Raw genomic sequence first — 21,496 nt, 5'->3', positions numbered from 1 at the left:
TAGCCTTCACAGAGAAATTTATTTGACACCATCATTGTGGTCTTTTCAGATTCAGGTGAAGATCTTTCCGATAGCCTAAATTATCTAAAAGCACTAGGTATTCTGGGCGTATTACACACACACACACAGCTTTTTTTCTGGGGATACGCAGGGGTACACATACCCCTAAACGTTTTGTGAATCTTTGTACTTTTGTCCATTTATTGTATTTATTTTTCCTGATTTGAACTATAAAATGGTGATTTTCTTGAGTCAAAATGAGAGTACTATTTCAATTGTTTTTTGACATTTATTGTTAAGTTGCCCAGAGAACTATGTTGTTGGGCCACACACAAACACAATAAAAATAGTTTCTGTACTGTGAAACCGATTCCAGTAGGAATGCAATTATGAATGGGGCATAATTTGAGGCTTTTAATGGCAAAATAAATGAGTGATGAGATAGTTAAAGCCGTAGGTCTTTGTTTATATGCATTTTTCTACCTAAGGCCCTCATTTCATATATGCATATGTGATATGAGAATGAATATATTTTGTACATGGGAATAGCTTTCAGTAGACAAAGCTAAACTTAGAAAGCAACTCTAATATAGTACAAATTTCCAGTTGGTTCCAAGGCAAACAATGCAGGTATAAGCTCTAAATTTTACTTTAACATAAAATTAGAATACACAACCAAGGTGTTATAGGCCAAGAAAATAAGAAGTTAGGCAATGTGGTGGGGAAGGTGTGTACACTCACCTGCTTGCATTGAGAGATGATGTACTTTGGTTTTTGATAGCTAGGTTCATTATATGTATGCAAAACTTGAAGACAACTTCCTAGCTTTCATGTCATTCTGTAACAGCCTGTAAATATGTACATATACCTGAAACAACCATGTAGTGCATCCTTTTTTATTGCCTATGCTATTTCTGCTGTAACAAATTTTGGATTGGGTCAGGGACCTGTCTTATTGTGATCTGTAAGGCACTAGTCACTTCTGGAGCTATATAAATAATAATAAAAAGGGTAAGGCAGTTCTTAAGTTGAAGAAAAATGTAAGTAATTTACCAGAATTGCCAACCATAAACATTGACACAACTACTTAATTCCAAAAGTGACAGTACAATAATAGATTTGATAGGTTCAACTGAAAGGTCACACAGACTTTCAGCCCATTCACTTCTTGGTAGCTTCTTAGCTGGTCCTACTCAAAAGGATTAAATCTACTGATTCTGGGGAACGTTTTATTCTACTGGTTTGACATTGGCTACCTGAACCATTAATGAAAATGTGTATCCCTTTTGGAAAAGCCCTTTGGTTCATTAGCCATAGCTGATCATCCTTAAACATCCAATGCCACCCGCACCATTGACCCGCACCATTGGCTGAAATGAAACACTGCTTTTAAGAAAGATATTAAAAAACACACCCAAGACACTTTGTGCCAGTTTATTTTCCAAAACCTGTTTCATTAACAAAATGGAGGACTCTCAACCACCTCCTGTTTTACATACTGTCAAGGATCATTAAAATGTTAACATAGCAAGCCCTGTGCTTCAGCAAAGTAAGTGCTGGGGGCGGGGAGAAGAGGCAGGAATTTATTTACTTTTTTTGATGGCTAGATGCACCATGTTCTCACACTGCAACTTTGTAAAGGGAAAGCATATCAAAATCAATCTAAGTAAGAACAAACAGAGCTGGGCAAAATACATTTTTTGAGTAGTTTAAATAAAAAACACAATACACTCCATTAAGCTATATTTCAAATATGAAATAAACTGAGAAATGTTTGAAACACAAAATATGAGAACATTTGCAGAAACCCTGTTTTCAAAATAAATTGCTAAATGCATTTATTCAGTAATGTTTTGCCAATGCTTGTACAACCTGCAATTTTTAATTGTACTAGGGGTTTTAATTGTTTTACAGATAATTAAATATGCTATTTGTTATATCAGTCAAGGGGAAATTATTGAATCTGCTTTGATAAACTGAAGTCTAGAATCATTTTGGTGTTTAGTGGCCTTCACCACAACAGAACTATTGGTTGATTAATCATAATGGTACTTTAAACGAAATTTCCTGCAGGTGCAAATGGCTATAAACTTGTATTTTATAAGCTAAACAAAATTTGGGTTGCTAGGTACCGGTATTCATGCATCATTCAAACATTTTGCTGTTTGTCATTCAATTAATGTGGCAGGTATTACTATAATGTGTTCTCAAAACAAAACAAAAATTCACAAGACGACTTCCTCTTTTTCTAAAATAAGAAGTCAACTCTGCAGCTGCATTCAACATTATTTTTCTGAATATAGTCTGTCTCTATCACAGCCAGGCAACAGGGACTACAGCTTCACATCTAGCCTTTAAGCTGTGGTTCCTGCTGCCTAGCTGTGATAAGAGACGGATGAAGCAAAGAGGTCACTGAATTAAGGATTCGGCTCATAATGCTCACCAATACCATTTCTCAGAGAATAAGGTGCAGTAGACTTTTAAAAACTGATTCACAGGGGAAAATATTGTTAATACCACAGTGACAATCAAATGCTTTGTCTCAGAAACTTTTATCCTGTTGCTTCCACCAATAGCTGGTAAATGGCACTAGTGTGTCATGAACTCCCCATGTTTGCTGAGACTCTCCTTGCCTGCACTAGCACTATTGATGTAAGCAGTTGCTTTCCGAACTGCAAAGACTGTAAGACTCACTAAGCAGCTCCTTCCCTTCAACTGACCTCTTGGGACTATGTTAGACAATGCAATAAATGAGTAACCTGATTTCATGTGTCTTAAAAAGGGAAAGAGAGGAAATAGTGAGAATCAGGTGTCTGGGTTATAATATGCAAGAAGAAGGGTTTAAGCCTTTCCCCCACACTCTAGTAATCTTGACACCCACTCACCCCCAATCTGCTATTCGTTCTGTGAAGGAAATAGTTACTGGAGTTAGTGGCATATTCTCTTGATTGCAAGGAGGCTTGTTCAACCAACTCTACACCATAGGTTGATCCCAGACTAAGGCAGTTATATCAGACTAAGGCAGTAATCAAGTTACTACTAACTTGTCCCATTAATTACATTGGGAGCTATGTGCTACTAGGTATCGGGATCCAATGCTGCATGTTGTTTAGTGAGCACATGGGACCTAAAATCTGCTTGAAAACCCAACTAAACTTCCAACCTTCTCCAGCAATGAGGTTTTCCTTGCTTGTTCTACCTACAGAATAGAAAATGATCAAATACTACGGAAAAAACCCCCAATACATTTTCTATATCAGATACAATATGCAATTTAAATCATATTTGAAATACAAATATATGGATTATCAATACTGCCCTGCTGTGACAAAAATTATACAAGAATTTTAAAGAGTCATCCTGCAAACAGGAAGCACCTGTCAAATTAATATATATATAAAGGCACATACCTATTGCATTGGGGTGGGGCAAGGAAGAGAATATTGGGAACAATAAATTGAAATTATCAATTAGAAAACCAAACCCAGAACAACATACACATTTAACACCTTTTCCCCCTGCTTCCAATATTTCAAGAAAATTCCAGCCAAGTATTTTATAAAGGAATACAATTGCATCAAATTATTTACCAAACTGGTAGGGTAGGGGGAGAAGAAGAATAAAGACTGCATTGGTTATTACAATATTTTAAAATAAATGCTATCATCAGAAAGCTGGGGGTATGAGGTACACAATACATACTAAAGCAGTACATGGGACAGCCAAGAAGTCAAATTACATATTCAAAAGCAACATTTCTAAGTAATTTCTAGAAACTGTAGAGATAGCATGTACAGTTCCCCATTACTCAAAAATATAATCTTTAAAATGGAAATAAGTGACTGGTACACAGCGCATGTCAATATTATTCTCAAAATGCAGGCTACTTAAAAAGAAAAGAAGTTTTCCCTTTTATGTACAAATAAAAGCACTGATCCACAGTGCATTCTACTCTAAAATTGTAGTCCACCCTTACCACACATCAATAAACCCCAAACAGATCCAGGTACACCCTGTATTTAATTTTAAAGTCAAATACAACATTTTACAAAAAAACCCAAAAAGTATACTTGCTTTCTTTTTAAGCTCTACACATTCTTATCAGAGACTGAAAATGTCTTTATTACATTTTTAAAAAATGAATGTATATCTAGGAAAAGGAGCAACAGCTTTAGAAGAGACATTTTCAAGTATGACAATATTACCCATTAATATCACATTTCTATTTTTATGGCCAACTAATGTGACCATAGCAGCCATGTTTATTTATTCCTGGGTTTCATATAAAGTGGGGTAAGGTGGAGGCTGGCTTTAACTGCAACAGGTTTGCAACAATAAAGGGGACTGACTCTTCCCAGTCCATGGCATTAACTACATGGGGCTTGTTGCCCATTATTTACTCCCAGCTCATTTCATTTCCAGTGTAGAAGCAGAGCTGGAGGGACACATGTGGGCAATGGACTACGGGAGGGAACGGGCTCTGGTTTCCATGCCTGTCCATGCTTTCTAATATTAAGCTCAGATGCCACCTTCCATTCTATATGAAAACGAGGCAGAGATGTGAACAAAAAAAGCACAGCCACTATCATCATGTCTAATCTGACCCTTAGAGAGAGCACTCTCTGTACAAGGGCACCTATCACCCTTCAGATTCTCACACACTCTCCTAGAAGCCACATGATGAAACTGCCATCGCTCTCATCCTGTTTTAAGAATGTACGAAATCATAATATTATAATCGAACTGTCCATGCTTCCCAAAGCTTTTAAGACAGAATTCTTGCGATTTTAATAATATGTCTTTTTAAAAGCAAAAATAAATCTCTAATCAGAGTTGAATATGAGAAATGCAGAAAATGGTGTTGACACAAAAATCCACGTTTGGGGGGGGGGGAGTGTGAGTGTGTGTATTTCTTTCTCCTCAGCTTCATGCATTTTTTCTCTGAATACCTGTGGGAATTACAACCCTGACCTACCAGTCTAATGATCAAACTATAAAAGTATCAAACACAACTAAAGCCAGGACACACCAATCTTAAGATTTAAGCTGTGACCCTAAATACAATGGAAACAATGAAACAAAAACAGATGAAATAAATCTGCCTTCGTTTTGTAGCTTTTAAAATGGCAGCCTTGTAGCACTGCCTTAAGGATAGTACTGCCTTAAGGATAATCTTGTGACAAGACCACCACCACACTGCTTCACCTGCAAATATTTCAGGACCACAAACACATATTTGCAGTCAACCCGTTAATGGCCAAAACACTATGGCAACCTTCCACAGCTTGCCGCCCTCCAGATGTTTTGGACTACAACTACCATCAGCCCCGTCAGCATGGGAAGGTTGCCCTAAAATAATGAATAATAGAAATGATACCAATATATTCATAAGGAAGGAGTTGTTCTCTAAAGTCAGTATCTTTGAGAAGGCAGTAGGTTGGTCAGCATCTTACTCTCACAATAAATTTACAAAACGATGTCATATGCAGTGCAATCCTGTCCTGAGTTTAGTTGAGTTGCTATTTTTATAGTTAGCTTTAACCTGCTAATATATCTAATAGGGAAGCAGCAAATGTCAAGTATGTATGATGGACATCTTATTGGCTTTTAAAAACCTTTAAATACATATAATCTAACATTATTCAGACAGTTCAATTATAAACACCACTAATACCACTGTAAACAACCTTTCGCCAACTGGAAGTTGAAAATAGTACAGCTACCTGTACTTTTAGCATTTCTGGCAAGACGAATAAAATTGTAATTCTGGCAACAGCAACCCCAAATGCAGTTTCAATAATGTTAACAGTGACCACCATCTAACTGCTAGGGTCAGCTATAAAAAAAAGATGCAATCTTTCAGCAAGGAAATGAGTGATAAACCCACCTCCACAGAGATAGGAGAGTTCAAATTCTCCAGCTTTGGCACAGAAAGTGGTGCTAGCACAGAAAGACCAAACTGTTATTTTGGTTTTCCATAAGGACAGACAATTCCCTAAAGACCCAGTGTGGCTGTAGGGATGACTAGCCCAGGTACAAGGGGGGGGGGGGGAAGAGGGCGGTCTGCCCTGGGTGCCACCCTGATATGGGGTGACAAAATGGCAGGCAGCACTCGTCACCGCGGGGCTTGCAGCACGCACAAGCCACATATCTCAGCGCCCACAGGCTCTGTACTGTCCTCCTGCCTTCCCCCCACCAACTGTAGGGTGGCTGAGGCCCCGGTGTGTGCCCGTCTCGTCCCTAAGGGCATGGTCTTGTCCCTATGGGCACTGTGCCCATAGGAATGGCACAGGGTGCGCGGCAGTGCCCACAGGGGCGCAGCGCGTGGCAGTGCCCATAGTGACGGCACGGGATGCTGAGCACCCTGTTCTGTCACTATGAGCGCCGAGCGCCCCACCCCTATGAGCAGTTTGCCCCGCCCCTATGGGCGGTTCACCCCACCCCACGTGCCTGAAAGGCTTCCTCCACCACTGGACTAGCCATGACTGTATCCTGCTCTTCCCCCAATTTATTTTGATCTCACACCTTGCCACTGTTCTCAATTGCGGCAACCTAAATATGAAGCAAAGACAGCACTCTAATCATACTCAAGAACCACCCCACCAATTGCACATTAAAGATCTGATAAAGGAGGGAGATTTTTATATATAAGTTAAAGAACTACAGACTAAGTATTACCTACAAAGGTTCAATGCTAATATTGACAGCCAAAATACAGCTACTGACATTTATTACTTTTTTGGACAAGATGCCATTGGTTTATTGAACAAATAGATAATCACTTATTGTCTAGAAAGCTCATTTATTATAAAATCAAAGTCCTTGGTTATAGGATAAAAGCACAACCTCCAAGTTTAGGGTTATTGGAGACAGAATGTAAAACTGAATCTGACAAAAATTACACCAGTATAGTGGGCAACAATTCTTAAAAAGAATTCCTCCAATAACCATTACTGGTCAAGAGTAATGCCATTACTAGGGTTTACAGGTTACCTTCATGTATGAGCATGGGGGAATCCCCACACATTTGCTGTAGGGAAAAGGTTAAATTAGGTTGTGCAAGTATCACACTGCTTACAAAGATTGCAAGCATGAGAAGATGCACATACTCAGTAACATTTTGAATTCTGGTCACTGAGCTGGAGAGTTAGATACGAAAAGAGAAATTACAAAATCGAGTCTTCCTTAATGAATTAAATTGCATATGAATAGAGCAAGAATGTGTAAATATTGGGGGCTTATGCTACCGTGGGACTATTGTGATATTGTGATTATTATTATGCTTTGAATCTGATTTTAATGGATACATCAATGATTACTGTATAATGCTGTAGAAAGCACATAAACAACATACATAAACCCATTCATTTGGAGAGTTGAAGCTGCCCTCTCTCTGAGGAGGTGGGTATTGCATGAAGTTCCCTGCTGTATGACTGCAGCCAGTAAATGCAATAAATTAAGCACAGTTAAACTGAATTATTAGAAAATAATATCTGGGGGATAAAAAAGGTTGCTGCCTATTTTACAACCCCAAACTTTACATGGTCACAGCCTCTGAGATCAAACATTTTAGCTAGTTATTATAAAATCTGTGTAATTTAAATACATGTACTGATCCAAACTGGATTAAAAGACAGAAAATTGGTTAGAAGCATGATTTAAAATCCTAAATGAGGATCAATTGAATTAACTCACTAGAATATCAACTTAAACAAGGCCTTTAAGTAAGCTGCTCCAGCTTGTATAGGGCTACAATAAATATTGGTTTTGGACAAACCAGGAGAGTACATTAAAGCCCAAAGCCCTTGAAAATTCACTTTCCACATTTAATTACTGTACATGCATCCAGTTTATGTCTTTGCCAGTACATGTCCAAGATTTGGTCTGAAACGTTTTTTCCAACTTGCAACATTTAATCCATACAAAGTTAGTGGTTACAAATTGCAAACACATATGTAAAAAAACGATTTGATTTTTTTAAAAAATCATGTTTAGTTTGACAAAACAAGTATATCTTTCTTGAAGCAAGCATATATATATATATTTACATTCTTGGCACAATATTAACAAACACAAAAGACACTTACAGGGAAAAGACTGGTTTTCTAGAATTTGACACAGCCTGAGCCACAAAAGTACTTTTTGTTTCTGCAAATCCCTTCCCACGGAACAAGGGCCAATAACTTGGCAAAAACACTTGGAAGATCAAGCTCAAGTGCTGCAAAAAGTTTTAAATGATAAAAAGGGGCAAGCTTAATGAAAGAAAGCCACATTGACATTTAAGAGAGAGGCTTTTTGCTGTTATTGCTACCGCAATGAGCTCAAGACAAGAAAATCATCACAGCAGTGATAGAAAGGAAAGAACCAGTTTGCACGCTTTCTTCAGTTAAAATGTTCTTTAAAAAATAAATAATCATCATCATTTTTTGCTTCCCATCTCCCCTCATAGGTATGCCCTGGACTCCATCTGACAAATTTAAAAATAATGTTTAAGGTAATCCTTTCATTATTTGGGGGCATTGTGTTTGAAAATCATGGACCATCTTACATTCTCCTACACTGCAATAATATCTTAAGTATCTTGAAGGATAATGGTCTGAACTTTTCAATACAAAAGAAATTTGAGCTAAATGTCTTAAAGCAGTACGATATCTGCATTTTGAATGTGTTACAAAGAAGAAGAAAAGATTATGCAGCACTAGATTTTTTTTTGTATTTCAGGGTTTACAAATATTTACACTCCCCCCCCCAAAAAAAAGTTTGTTTTATGTAGTGACTGGCCCTTTTAAAATTTTCTTTTGCTCCTTTACCCACAACATGGGTCGCAAGTTATAGAGGGATAGAGGAGCTCAGGAACACAATTTTCCAGTTCTTAAAGTGCAGCACTGTAAATGATGAATGACTAAGAAAATGCTGGTGCCCTACATCTTAAATTAAGGGCAAAAAGCTTCCCAGACTCACGGCTGCTGGCCACCTGCAGACTTTTTTCTGGGACATGAAGGCAACTCTAGCTAAAGTCTGAAATGATGCTGCTATCTGTACATAAGAGGCTGCATAAGGAAGTGCAGCTATTGCCATCCATGCCAGGACTGCACACACTCTACTTTGTAACATACTATTTTCTTCAGAATAGGTCAGGTGCCCCAGTCTCTGCCAAAGCATAGCTCTATCACTTGGCAAGGCAACGCTCTGCTGAAATGCCAGCTGACTATAGTTTTCTGTTAATGGCCTACATTTAGTTAAAAGTTGATTCACAGCATTTAAAACTCACAGTACAAAATTTGTGAATTAGAAGAAGCTAGTCTAGCATGAGAAAAAGCAGTCAATATTGGCATTTCTGATAATGCAAGATTCTTCTCAGAGTCTTATTGTATCAGGTACTGCTTAAGAGTATCTGAAAGGTTTATTGCTCAGCTTCATTAAGTGGTGCCATGGTAACAACGGCCACAGAATTCTGGGAGAAAATAAATAGAATAATTATACCCTCCACTAGCTTACTAGAGGCTAGCTGTTGCACGGAAATGCTGCAAAGAGTTTCCAAGTAAGCTCTTATTTAAAAAGGGAAAGTCAGGATTCTCCTTACATACTTTGCTGACCTTCAGCTTCAGAATACTTCAGCTTTCCACTGAAAACAGTCTTATGCTATCCAAAACCAAACATGATTTCATACCATAGTGACTGTTATAACAATAATCTCTAAAGCACAGCAATTCAAAGTAATTGATATTGTATGGGAAGCAGGTATGTGCCCTAGTGAGGACCGCAGTTCAAAAGTTCTGTCTTCTTTCTACCAATATTTGGTTGTCAAAGTGTCTTGCTGCTTTGGCGGGTCTACATAAATTGTATCTGCAACATATATAAAGAAAAACAAGCTGAATGAAAGTCATTAAGGTTACATATTTTTATTCACAAAATACTTGTAAACTGCTTTTTCATATATTTTTTAAAACAAAATTCTGGTGCACAACAATTCTTTTGTACATACACACACTAGTAAAGGTAAAGGGACCCCTGACCATTAGGTCCAGTCGTGACCAACTCTGGGGTTGCAGCGCTCATCTTGCTTTATCGGCTGAGGGAGCCGGTGTACAGCTTCCGGGTCATGTGGCCAGCAAGACTAAGCCGCTTCTGGCGAACAAGAGCAGCACACGGAAACGCCATTTACCTTCCCACTGGAGCGGTACCTATTTATCTACTTGCACATTGATGTGCTTTCGAACTGCTAGGTTGGCAGGAGCTGGGACCGAGCAACGGGAGCTCACCCCGTCACGGGGATTCAAACCGCCGACCTTTTGATTGGCAAGCCCAAGAGGCTCAGTGGTTTAACTCACAGCGCCACCTGCATTCAACATACACACACTAAAACCATGTAAAATTTAAAATCACAGATCACCTTCCATCTGCTTAATAATATCCCAGGAATATCTCTAAAAAGTTGTGCTGATCAATCAGAGGCTTGGTTGAAGCCCTGCTTCTTAAAGTTGAACTACAAGGTATCAAGTCTTAAGTTTTCAACTTTCATCACAATAAAAGTTCCACTACTCTACTAACTACAATAAAATACAACTTAATTGCAATTTAGGCAAACATTTTTTTTGGTCTGTTTTCAACTAAAAAACAAAATAAGAAACAAAGAACTGGTTTGTTTCCTGCTAGCAACATCCAGGCATAATCAGTTGCTGACAGACCCATTGCTGAAGGGCCCATAACTGCTTTTTTAAAAAAGAACATTTTAAATAAATGTATATTTGATTCATTCTGTAACTCTTTGAGTGGAGCTGATCAAGGTCTATCTGAAAGTCTTAGCCTGCCTAACTTTCATCAGGAGGGGGTCTCAGTGCTGTGAGGCAAGTACTTTAGGATCTGAGACAGTAAAAGAACATACCAGTATCCTTTCAAGCTCACGGACAGTTGAATATAAATAGTGATGGTGATGATGTTTTGCAGCCTAAGGAGCAGATTTGACCAATCAGGGGCAGTATATAAATATTTTAAAGTGGCAAGTGCTGTTAACAGTCTACAGGAATCATGAAGAGTTTCATCTTTATGCTAAGGAATACACTAACCTGTGTTCCAGAGATAGGTGCAAAAGGATTTGTTGGCCTTAGGCTGGTTTGGGTATATATCATAGGCTGGGGTGCCATAATAGGAGTAGCTCCAATCTGAGCAGGTACCTAAATGTCAGACAGAAACAGGAATGTATAAAGTCATTTACTGATCCTCTGAGCTTGAACATGGTTGCTCTATCTATATATTTTGAAAGCTAAACAAATTCTAGTTCCCTTTCAGCAACTTAACGCCAAAGCTCTCGAGGCTAGGTGCAGAAGCCGCTTATGCATGAACACAGTACTCCTACTGCTGAAGCAGCCAGTTTCTGCACTCTTCAGACAGTGGTTTCATGTGGTCTTCAACAGAGTCAGACCACTAATCCATCTAGCCCAGTGACATCTATTCTTACGGGAAGCAGCTTTCCAATGAGTCTGGCAGAGAAGATAATTTCCCCTGCTTGAAATCTGACAGAGATGGAGGATTGAATTTGCTTGCAAGGAACTGAAATGCCTCAGAAGTGTGTTGACCAGATAATTCCACCCACCTGTAATGGCCAGCTTCTATAATAAATTGTCATAGAGCAACATGAGCATAATTATAAATGCAGGAGTTCAGATACAGCCAAGGTATTTCACCTCTTTGGAATTTGTACATAAATGGTGGGGGTGGATTAAGTTACAACTTGAATGCACTTTTAAACACCACCAAACGAATGGGTACCAAATAATAAACACCACCAAACGAATGGAATCAGTTACATAAAATATGACTAAAATTCTGTTTTAGCCTCAGATTTCCATACCTAAGCTATTGTGGACATCATTATAAAAACATGGTGGAGACAGAATATTTGTGTCTGTTTCAAGAAAGAGATGAGGAGGCTAAGATAACTTCCTTGGGGAGGGACAAACTAGTGAAAAGGTCTCGCTCTAAGGGGATGCTAAAATTGCATCCATTAAAAGATGTTAAGACCACACTGGCAAATCTTAAAACGTGGTCTGGGGATAATATAAAAGACATTTCTTAGGACATCCAAGTAAAGCAGTGGGAAAAACTTTATACCACACTTTGATTAAAATGTTGGTAAGTACTGGGAAGCAAGATAAAAAATACTTCAGTGACTTCCCTTGTGCATGCAGAAGCTTTTCAGACTACTTTACAATGCAACAGAATAACAAAAGAATTAGTACTTGAGATTTCAGGCTCATTAGACTGCTGCGAATTACGATGTATGACATTCAAAATAGAACATCTCAATGTATTATATAAATATAAAGAGTGAATATTCTTACCATTCCATACACAGGCACTTGAGGTGTATTCAGTGGGTAGGTTACTGGAGCAGGTACCTTTGACAGTGGGGGGGGGGGGAGATTGCATATAAAATTTGGCTACAAATTCCACTGCTAACACTGAAGAAATTGTATAGAATGCATCTTATTTTGCAGGATAGGAACTCACATATCCAAGATAAGGTACTCCATTCTAGCATAGCAAAAAGGAGGAGGGACAGAAAATTATTGGGAGTAGCAGGATACCAAAACTAGAATGACTTTAGCTGGAAACAAGACAAGCTAGTTATGAAGTTAATTATCCTCAGTCTTGCACACCATGTAACTGTACATTCAAAAAGAATTAAAGCAATGTGGCTGAATGAAATTACGGGGCAGCTATATTATTTGACTGCTCTTTTGTACAGAGAAAGTTCTTTTTCCATATAAGGAATTTTCATTAATTTGATTCATGCTTTTCAGCTCAGATTTGAAGCAACCAGGAAGCATAATAGATATCTAAGAAAGAGCTACCATTTATACACATAAGAGCAATTCACACCGAAACAGTAAAGCTGCAATCTGTGCTACTACAAACAAGTTAGAAGGCATCAAGCACCTGTTACTGGGAGCTGGAATACAAGGCTATGAATTTTTGCCATATCTGCCAGGATCCTATCAAAAATAAAACACCAATCCACAAAGAACTGGAGACCAGAAGTGTACATGTACCAGGGTTTATAGGGCTGTTTCTCTTCAGCTGCTTCTCCAAAGCCCTTTAATTTCAATTTAGGACACATTAGCTACCTTCAGAATACAGTATTTTCCTTCTGCAGCTTACAACATTAAAATCATTTAAAGTAATAAAATATAAACATCTTGAAGGGGAGTCTCAAAGCCAGTTTATGATGGCTGTAAAGTGCTCAGAGAAAAACAAGACAACAATTCCACTAGGGTAGCACCAGCCCCTAGTGTGCAATTAAGTAGTTCTTTGGATTCTGGCCAATATTTTTATCACAAAAATACTTTAAAAAATACAGAGAATCACATCTAGAAGGTACTAAAGTATTTACATGTTATACAAGATGCACTGTAACCTCCAATTTATTTTATGTCCAAATCTTCTCCCTTGGGATTCTAAAATTTCATGCCAAAGCCTTATTGGTAAATTCCTCTCAAAATTTTGACAAGAATGCTTTGTGAAATACAGGGGAAAGGCAAACACACAATTTAAAGGCTGAAAATACTGTAAGTATTACCATCTGTGGAGCAGGAGGAATAGGGACAGTATTCCATGTAGTTGAGGTGCTTGTTTTCGCTTGCCAGTTGGTTCCACCAGTAAGTTTCTTCTCTGTAGGCTGATTCCACTGCATATCAGATCTAAAAACAAATTGAAAGCTGAGCAGATACATATGGAGAACAGCTGAAATGATGCTGCAATATACGGAACTGTTCTGTTAATCACTAATTTCTTTTACCTGCCACTATAATTACACCTCACGGCCCCTGGATCATAGCATTTGGTATATGTAACTTTTAAAACACCACATCTACTTTTTATTAAATTCATAACTGCAAAATAAATTACTTCCTCCGTTTGTTTCAAGGTGTGCTTACTTCAGAAAGAGCCTGGCAAGTAAGAGAGCCAAATTCCCATAAAACTTTGTGAGTTACACTGGTGCTACGGTTACTGCTAAGGTAGCAGATAACTCAGCTGGCTTTATACATCGGAAACTGCTCTCACAAAGCAGTTCGCAGGTTTAGGCAAATTTTAAATCATACCAACCAGCCCACCACCTGGTCAAAACAATATTTTTATTAGCAATATTAACAATTCACCTGCGCCAGGAACATCCCACACCCTGTCCCTTATTGATGGCATCCCTACACCCAAGGTGTGAAGCACGACTCAGAGCACATGGTGGCAAGTTTGATGTCACTGCACTTACAGGCAAATTCTATTTGTGATTTGTTTTATAGTCAATTAAATTAGACTTTTAACATCTTTTACTCTGGGACTTCTTCTTTACCTGTTTTAGTTATTGATTATAGCAAGATATATATGTTAATTTTTGAACGTTTAGAATTAAAACATTTGGATTTTTTCCCCTCTACAAACCTTTCTTTTCCAATACTTGAACAATAGTGCTATTCATGAAATCAGTTGCATCACATGTTTTTGGAGTGGGATTTGTGCCCCAACCCTGGCCCGGAAATGACTACCAGAACAGCCAGGTGTTACATGGGGAGATTGGGTTTGTTTTTAATATTTGCTTAATTTTGTATTTTTAGCTGGATGTTAAAACTGGGTGTTTTCATAAATTATATGGAAAAAAGAGGTTCCCAAGACTTCGCTTGGCTTAGTGTAGATTAAACTCCCACTGGCAATTAGAATGCTCTCCACAGACTTATCAACTAAATACAGATAATAAGAAATAATGAATTATTAGGAATCGTTTAAGGGAGGCGGGAAGTTACAAATAAGGGAGATGAGCCAGAAGTTGTAAAAAGATGGCTTGTAAATACAAAGATGTATAACTGAAAATGTTCAGGTTTTTTAAAACTTTCTTTCTTTTTCTTCTTATGTTTTTTATTTCTTCTTCTTCTCTATTTTTTTAAAATTCTTTTTCTATTTTTCTGTATGTATGTGTATTTGTAATATGTAACTAAAATAAACCCAAAAAAAAGCACTACCTTGAACCCCTGGGCTTGTACGAAGGCAGGCTATAAATCTTCTTAATAACTCAAAACAATCTTAAAAAGCTATTGCTGAATGTCTCCTTTTGAAGGTTAAGGTCTGTTCCGTTAGGCAATATTTGCTCTCACAGAATGATTGTATTGGCACAACACTGAATATTAGAAAATTCTGTGATAGCTCAGCAATGCAAACACAAGTCAAGGACATTTTTATCAATATATAATTAGAAATTATGAAATTAAGGAATATATGTCTCACTTTTTCGATGGTGTTCCTCCAAAGCCAAGATCTGTAATAAAACACCAAAAAACATTTAATTAAGATTTAGAATTCCTTTCATAATAAACATAGGGAAACCTTTCTTTAAAAATGAAAGTGTTAAACTTACTTCCAACCAGATTAGCAAGTGAAGAATCAAGGTCATTGGCCAAAATCTTCCCACTGTGCTGACCAATTAAAGCTACTCTCTGATTTTGAGCTTGTACTGTTGGTTGCAATACATCATCTGTAAATTAAAGACTGGGTACAAAGGAGATAACCTTTTTAAAAAAGAGTATTATTGGTTTGCAGCTATCATTTCAACTGGTAACAGAAGGCAAAAAAGGGTACCACCACCCAGAAATCCCCTTCTCCCAATAAAATGCCACAACCCTTTTCGCCTAGTTAAATTAGTTGTATATGTGATAGTCTGCTTACATCCACAGATGTAGGAATAAGAGTTACATCTATACTGTGATACTCACTGAAATGTCAGAATGTATATTTTGGCGAAGCTGGGATGTGCAAACCCACCTAAGCACACTATTTACCAAGAGCAATGGAAACTGAATTCTAGCCAGTATTAGCTTTTATGTACAGTTTCCATTTCAAAAGAGCTTAAGGATTAGACAAGATATAGGTTAAACCCCACATTATTCCTGGAAAAAATGATTCTAGACAAAATTCTAATGAGCTGCTGGAATGTAAGATTTACACTTCAAAGATTTAAAAAGGAATTCTTAAACCCTGGATTTTCAAGCAGTCTTGAAAGTGTACAAAATATTTTAATGCACACAAAGATAACCGCGGTTTCTCCTATGTATATGGTGGTTTGACAATTGCACTTTCTTAGAGATGTAAAATTAGAAAGCACAAACCAAAACCCACACACAACCATCAGTGCAGGAAATGGACTTGCCCAAGCAGCACCAAAAAGAGGAAATTTACAAAACTGGGGTGGGCGTAGATGGGGAGGTGATAATGTTTATTTTATCAGAATAATCAGTTAAAATAAATTAGATAGCAATGTTTCAATTATAGCCTTCAGGTGTCTTAAGTACTTTAAAGCCAGCGTGTGTGGTAGTTTGAATGCTGGAATTAGGTACAGCAACCTAATCGGCCACTATGCTTCCTAGGTGATCTTAAGCCACTCATCATCTCTCAGACTAGCCAACCTCAAAGGGTTGGTGTGACGAAAAGGGGGGAGTGCCGTGTACATTGGCCTGAGTTCTCCAGAAGAGGGGAATGATAAAGATCAATAAAAGTTTTTTAATGCAAGGATCATGTTCTTAGCGTTAGGCAAATATAACAGCTAAGAACTGCAGGCATGTTAAAACACCATGATGTAATGGTCCTTAGAGACCGGCTGTTTGCCTTCCCCTGGCAATGTTTGTCTTGGAAGTGGTGGTTCCTATAGAGAAGCATTCAGTGTTGGAGGCAGTTGCTGGGGAGTGAGAATGGGGAGAGTGTTCTTGCACTTTGGTCAGCCACTGTGAGAACAGGATGCTAGACTATTATTATTACCCATCCTTTACCCTCAAGGTAGAGTTCAACAATTAAAGCACAATGTTAAAAACAAGCAACTTAAAATAACAGAAATAAGTTGGGAACTAAATATATATTTAACTCAGGTGTCAAAAGCCAGGTTAAAGAGATGTATGCCTTCAACATTTTCTGAAAGCTGTATAATGAAGATACCAGACACATCTCTATGGGGAGAGAGTTCCACAATTTAGGGTCTGTTGCAGAGAATGCACTCTCCCAGGCACCCCACCCCAAGCTTCTGGGGGCAGTGGAATAATCAACAGGGTGCCCTCTGCCAATCTTAACACCTGACAGGGCTTGTAGTGAAGAATGCAGTCTTTCAATTATTCAGGGCCTGGGTGTTTTAGGGCTTTACTCACTAATTGTGAGCAACTGGGAACAAACTAGTAACCAGTGCAGCTGTTTTAAAACAGGAGTTATATGAGATCTAAACAGAATCTAGCTGCTGCATTTGGGGCCAGTTGAAGTTTCAGAGTTGCCTTCAAGGCCAGCCCCACATGGACCACATCACAGTAATTGTATCTGGAAGTTACAAGAGCATAAAGTGCGGTGGCCAAGTCATTTCTGTCCAAATGGGGCCATTGCTGGCAGAACACCCAGAGCTGGAAAAAGGGGTTCTGGTCACAGAAGTCACCTGAGCTTCCAGTGACAGTGTTGAATCCAGGAACAGGCCCAAGCTGTGGATGTGCTTTTTCCGAGGAAGTGCAACCCCATCCTGGATGCCTGCCTCGGTTTTCTGATCTGGGTCTCTAAATAGGCGCTGATCAAACAGGGCTCATCTTATGTTCCAGTATGTTTTAAGACAATGCATTCCTATGGTCACAGTAGTTGAGTTTTGTCCTCTGCAATCTAAGATAGTTCCACATTCATTTCAATTGAGGACTCTGATCTGGGCATGTATTCTTTTACAATCATATTCATTCCCTCCCTTGCAGTTGAACACAATATTGAGTGCCCAGGAAACTCTGGAAGCATGTGCATTTGAGGAGGGTAAGAGAAGCATTTTTGGTCTGTACACCAATCAGACTAATCTCTGCACAAACACCTTTACAAGTGCTCATTGAGGAGCAGTTTCCTGCTCACAACCTATAAATGCCCAGGTGGCCTTTCTATGTAACATCATTGCTATGAGTAAGAAGAATGCTGCCTTTCAGAGGAGAACCTTAAAGCCCTTGATTTTACTTCCTGGGTACACTTAAGGGCAGAGACCACGGGTAGCACAAACTTATTTATGTTTACAGAGAACAGAATTCTGTGCTATTCAGTGGGGCTCACTCCCAGGTTAAGCATGCATAGGATTGCAGCCTTAAGCTTACAATCACTTTATTAACTTACCCATTGAAATCCATGATCCGGAACGCCACATTGAAATATACCAAAAATAAAGAAAAGGACAATCACAATGGGTATTAGATTAGCAGGAAACAGAACTAATCACTTGTACTTTGGGGCAGGTAACTTTTTTCTAAAAGACAATTTAATCAGAAACATTCTAAGGAGCTTAGAATTTCTAAATTTAAATTATTTAAATTATTTAAGCCCATCAGTTTAAAAAGACAGGCACCCTCCAGCGAATAAAACCATTTGATACACCATTTAAGCAAAATTAAAGTATGACTTCATCCCCATGATTAGGCAGCATGGTGAGTCAGCAAGTAACTAACTAGCAAGTAGAAAAGAGCAATGACTATTCTCCCCTCCTCCTCTTGTGGCTGAGCTTTAATGTCTAATACAACAGTGGGCATTCCTGCTGTCCTCCAATTGTTTTGAGATTCCAATGCCCATCAACCCCAGCCAGAATGGCCAACGGTCAGGGATGATGGAAGATGTAGATCAGCAATATCTTGAGGGCCACAGGTCTCCCCAACCTAATGGAAATGCCAAGAACAACATTTAGCAGCCCGGGACTCTGAGGAAAGGCTATTCATGCATGTTCAAGGAAATGAAACATACAGAGAAAAGTTATGGCTGCGCAATAAATGACAAGAAGGAAATTTGCCAGATAGATTTATTCATTTGCTTTCTACTCCTTAGCCACTAGCTGTCCATACATGTGAAGTATTGGTGCTCTGTCTTCCATGCATTCTGGAAAGCAGTGTTTTACAGACTGACATATAAAATAATTATCTGATAAAAAGGCAAATACTGAATCCAATGATCTGTATAACTAGACAAATAAAAGTAGCTGCTGGCTTTATAAAATGCAGAAATTTGAAACACATTAAATAGCTTTACCTGTTGCAGTTCTAAATTCTTGTACTGCTGATTTGCCACCAAATACAGCATCAAAATCCACATTGACTGTTGAAGAGGCAGTATTCTGTGGTACCGAATTAAGGGGATATCCTACAAATGATAATAAAAATTATTGGTACTGTTGTCATTAAATAGTTCTGCAATTCTAAGAGGCTGATGTTATGTAAACATTTATAAGAAAAGTACCGGGTAGTGTAGAGAAAGAAAGGAACAAAGCAGATGCCAGACTTAAGAAAGGGCATCTAGTGAATTATAGAACTTTGGAAACCCAATCATACACACACACACACACATATACACACACACACCTTTTTAAAAAAAAGTTATGGTCATGAACATGTCAAAAGTAACACATGCAATTTTGCATATTTAAAGTGCACAATTTTGATTCTTAATTAAAACTGTCACAGTTATCTGACCAACAATTAGCAGTTGTAATGTGGTTTTGAGTTGAAACTAAGAAAATTAATGCAGAAACTGAGAATTAATACAATTAGAAATATTAGAATCACTGTAATAATGTATATTTGGAAAGAAATTAGAGGATGTTTTACCACTAAACAGTTCCACTGTTTGTTTGGAGGTAAAGGTGGATGTCACAAAAGGGGTGGTACTTTTTACAGCTTCTTCAACTGGCTTCATATCAAAGAGGTCCAGGTGGGGTGGAGACCCAACACAACCATTTGTGGATGAGAAAGTTCCTTTCAGATACAGCATTAGGTTGAAAGAAAGGGAAAGAAGTAAAACTAGAACACAAGTAGTACTCAAGAGAGAAGGCACACTGAACAACATGGGGAGTTCACAGAAGCAGGATGGTAAGGACTTAACACGGTTTTGTGTAAGGCTGTTTCTCATTGGTCTGCTCACCCAAACACTACTGAATGAAATTCATACCAGTTTCATCTTTCATACAAAAATGCACAACCCTTTGGGAGCGGGAAACATATATTACACCAGAACACACTTCCAGGTCTTTAGACCAAGCAGTTGCTATTTCTCCTTGAGCCTCACTGACTTGCTCACAAAATACACCTTGCATTCTACCAACACAGATTCATCCTTGGCTGTCAATCTAAGTCTGCTTTAGGTATAAAGTAGAGATGGAATTCTCATAACCTGTCTCTGCATTACATCTGAACCTTTGCTTGCTCTGCACTGGAATGCTAGCCACTGTTTCCTGGTAGACATATTTCTAACTTCTGGGGGCAGGTGGTTAAGCTATCCACTTGTTAACTTTTCTCATAAGTAGAGTGACCTGTAGGATTTTCTGGCACTACATTTTCCTTCCCCAAACCTCTGACTCAGAAGTGTATGATGCACAAGAGATATCTGTAAGTACGAGTTTGTGACATGATCTTACTGTGCCTATAGTTGAAGCTGGGAAGCAGCATCTCAACAACCAGTTTGGACTGTATCTGTACTATAGCCGAATTTTCTATGTATTGAGGACATAACTATTTTTACTCTTGTACATATCTGTTCTATATAGCAGCCTTATTTAATTCCATCACTAACTAGAATCCTAATGAGAGGAAAACATTCAAGTTATAATTATGAGCAGAGGCAACTCCGTGTAGACCAAACTTCCTACTTCAAGTTGTTCTGATAGCAGCTAAGCATTTGGATGTAGAACTCAGAAATGCAAAATGGGACAGTTACAAATACCCACAAACCACAAACATTCTGTTATGTTCTCCGCTCCTGTTACATGTTTCATTTACTATGGAAAACTGGTTCACAATGACCTAACAGTTCAGAACACACACCAGGAGATGCAGAGATGTTACACCAGGGCCATGTGGCAGCGGGGGGGGGGGGCAGGGGGTGCACCTGCCCTAGGCCTCGGGGGGCTCCGCCAGGGACTAGCTGCTTTTTTTTGTGTTTGACTTTAAAACTTTATTCTAACAAGGCCTGTGTTACACCCTATGTAACGTACCCTCAGCAGACAAAATTTGCAGATGTTTATGTATCTAATAAAACTAGGAAGAAAAACAGCAATAATTTTGGGGTACAATAATAGCTGCTGTTATCAATTACATGTTTCTCTGCCACAGCTATTAATAAAGGCAACTGGATTACATGACAACATAAGATTAGCTGTGCATTCAGGAATGTATGACAATCTGAAAGGGTAAAGACAATTAATTCCAAGGACTGTAAATGTTTTGTTTAACCACAGCAGTAAACTTACCTCCCCAGGCACTGCCTGCTGATGTTGCTATGGCTGGAGTACTCTGTACCGTTGGAACAAATGCAGGTTGGAGATCAAAGAGATCAGTAGAAAGGTTGGGCATGCTGAAAGTTCCAAGAAGGTTGTCAGCTATAAATGGCATACTTAAGCAAGAGGAAGTTTATTATGCTGTTTGAACATCTGAACATTAGACAACTTCAAGAAATGCCTGCATATACATCCACTGAC

At 38.4% G+C, this 21,496-nt stretch overlaps 1 protein-coding gene across 2 annotated transcripts in view; it reads right to left on the bottom strand.

Annotated features, from left to right (window-relative positions):
• Nucleotides 1-1,420: 1,420 nt before the first annotated feature.
• Nucleotides 1,421-21,496, bottom strand: part of LOC114589287 (phosphatidylinositol-binding clathrin assembly protein-like) — a 54,140-nt gene continuing 34,064 nt past the window's right edge. Inside the window, exons 12-20 of one of the 2 annotated variants that reach the window (XM_077922514.1) lie at nucleotides 21,269-21,372; nucleotides 19,632-19,778; nucleotides 19,057-19,167; nucleotides 15,407-15,523; nucleotides 15,277-15,307; nucleotides 13,580-13,700; nucleotides 12,342-12,398; nucleotides 11,067-11,174; nucleotides 1,421-9,846 (exon numbers count right to left, since the gene is read on the bottom strand). In XM_077922514.1, the coding sequence (XP_077778640.1) occupies nucleotides 9,832-9,846; nucleotides 11,067-11,174; nucleotides 12,342-12,398; nucleotides 13,580-13,700; nucleotides 15,277-15,307; nucleotides 15,407-15,523; nucleotides 19,057-19,167; nucleotides 19,632-19,778; nucleotides 21,269-21,372 (811 nt within the window). In that variant the 3' untranslated portion in view covers nucleotides 1,421-9,831. The remainder of the gene's footprint in view (nucleotides 9,847-11,066; nucleotides 11,175-12,341; nucleotides 12,399-13,579; nucleotides 13,701-15,276; nucleotides 15,308-15,406; nucleotides 15,524-19,056; nucleotides 19,168-19,631; nucleotides 19,779-21,268; nucleotides 21,373-21,496) is intronic. The other variant, XM_077922515.1, reaches the window with a different exon arrangement.

The sequence above is a fragment of the Podarcis muralis genome, chromosome Z (genome assembly GCF_964188315.1).
Source record: "Podarcis muralis chromosome Z, rPodMur119.hap1.1, whole genome shotgun sequence".
Classification (NCBI taxonomy): Eukaryota; Metazoa; Chordata; class Lepidosauria; order Squamata; family Lacertidae; genus Podarcis; species Podarcis muralis.
This window is presented reverse-complemented; position numbering and strand designations above follow the sequence as displayed.